This window comes from Synchytrium microbalum (genome assembly GCF_006535985.1).
Source record: "Synchytrium microbalum strain JEL517 chromosome Unknown SmJEL517_scf0081, whole genome shotgun sequence".
Classification (NCBI taxonomy): domain Eukaryota; kingdom Fungi; phylum Chytridiomycota; class Chytridiomycetes; order Synchytriales; family Synchytriaceae; genus Synchytrium; species Synchytrium microbalum.
Window position 1 is genome coordinate 12,084 of NW_022158430.1, and position 1,554 is coordinate 13,637.

Here is a 1,554-nt window from a genome sequence, read left to right on the forward strand (position 1 = left end):
ATATATGAGGGCTGGAAGATTTGCTATACATATTATTATTGGTTTGCACCGAGTTGCATCTTATACATATACAAATGGAGGGTGCTTAGAGTAGGAGGGCTTTTGGAAGAAGCCTCTAGAGTATAAAAGATAGTTTGGCATGAAACTATGGTTGAGAAGCCTTAGATAATGTTTTTGCACAAACAAGTAGAAGAGAGGAAAGCAAAAAAAATATATTAAATTATATTCAAATGATGCAATGTGTACGTGTTTCAAGTTTACTTTCTGACCTCGTACACGTCAATGTACTTGTCGTGCCGTAAAGTCCTTGGTTCCATCACATCGGGGAAGGATACACCTTGCAGGTGATCGCACTCATGTTGCAGCATCCTGGCCAGCATTCCTGTAGCGGTTAGGCTTATGTCTTCGCCTTGGAGTGTTTGAAGAAGGGTGATGAGACAAGAGAGCATATCAAGCACAGTAAGTGTCATTTTATGACAATGCCACAAGAAGCTTAACCACATGCTTCACTTCCGCTACCTCCATACTACACCACATCCCTTCTTCTTCTTCCTGCATCCCCTCTCTCACACGGCTTCCCAGTATTAACACATTCCAACAGAACAAACCATTCAAATTACCTTGCAAATCCCACGCATCCAGTCTAACGAGCTGCGCCCTCCTCACAAGCGCATTATAATTTGGTATGGATTCACACGACTCGTATTCAGCTGCCCACTTAGATTTCTGATCGCGATCCAGAATCGTGAGTTTCGGATTCACGTAAAACGTCAACGGCATTGCGGCATCGACTTTCTTATCCCGTATTAGCTTCGCGTCTGTGATTTGAATTGCGAATAGCTTTATGCTTTGGCCGATCTATATGAAGTAGAGAGTGAGTGAACGAAAGTGTTTTTTTGGTGAAAGGTAAGGCATGGATACTTGGGGAGCAGAGAGGCCTAATAGATTCGGTGTACCTGTATGAAAATGTGGTTGTAAGATCCATGTTCCAAACTCCCAAGTTTCCAATTGCCAGCTCACCATCGAAAACACGCTTCATGGTATCCACAGTTTTCAAGAAGCGTGGTGAAGTTAGATCCACCTTTGATACATCGTCAGCGGGGATCCGTAAGAGAGGATGGCCTGTGCGCAACACTTCTGGAGTTGGAGCGAATCCTTTGAGCTAGGCAAAGAAAAGTGGATGCAATGTTAGCGTCTAAGTTCGAAGAGGGAACAGCGAATTGTATACGATCAATCAGATTAAAATGTTGATACGCACCCGCACGAGGTTCAGAGCTGAGCGGAGCAAGGTTCTTGTTGTCATGTCACAAGCTCAAACGTATATTCAGAGGTCGCCCTGATAAAAGTGAAGTTAGGCGGGTTAGGAGAGTTTAGTGTGCGGAAGAGGAGCACACTACGTGATATCATACGTGAATACTGCCCAAGGATGGAATTGGAAGCTTTAAGTTTGCCCTCTAGCTCCTGTTTGCTGATTGCAACGTAACAAACCTGTCGCGTCGTATTTCCTTGGTCATAACTGCATTATTTTCGCGTTTTGAACATAGATTTTGAACA

At 43.7% G+C, this 1,554-nt stretch overlaps 1 protein-coding gene across 1 annotated transcript; it reads right to left on the bottom strand.

The window, feature by feature from the left end:
* Nucleotides 1-471: 471 nt before the first annotated feature.
* Nucleotides 472-1,303, bottom strand: SmJEL517_g06143 (uncharacterized protein; the record flags this gene model as incomplete). Its single annotated transcript, XM_031172069.1, has 4 exons — nt 472-858; nt 922-956; nt 1,021-1,162; nt 1,259-1,303. 4 exons carry the CDS (start codon nt 1,301-1,303, stop codon nt 472-474), a joined length of 609 nt encoding a protein of 202 aa, XP_031021953.1.
* Nucleotides 1,304-1,554: the final 251 nt, after the last annotated feature.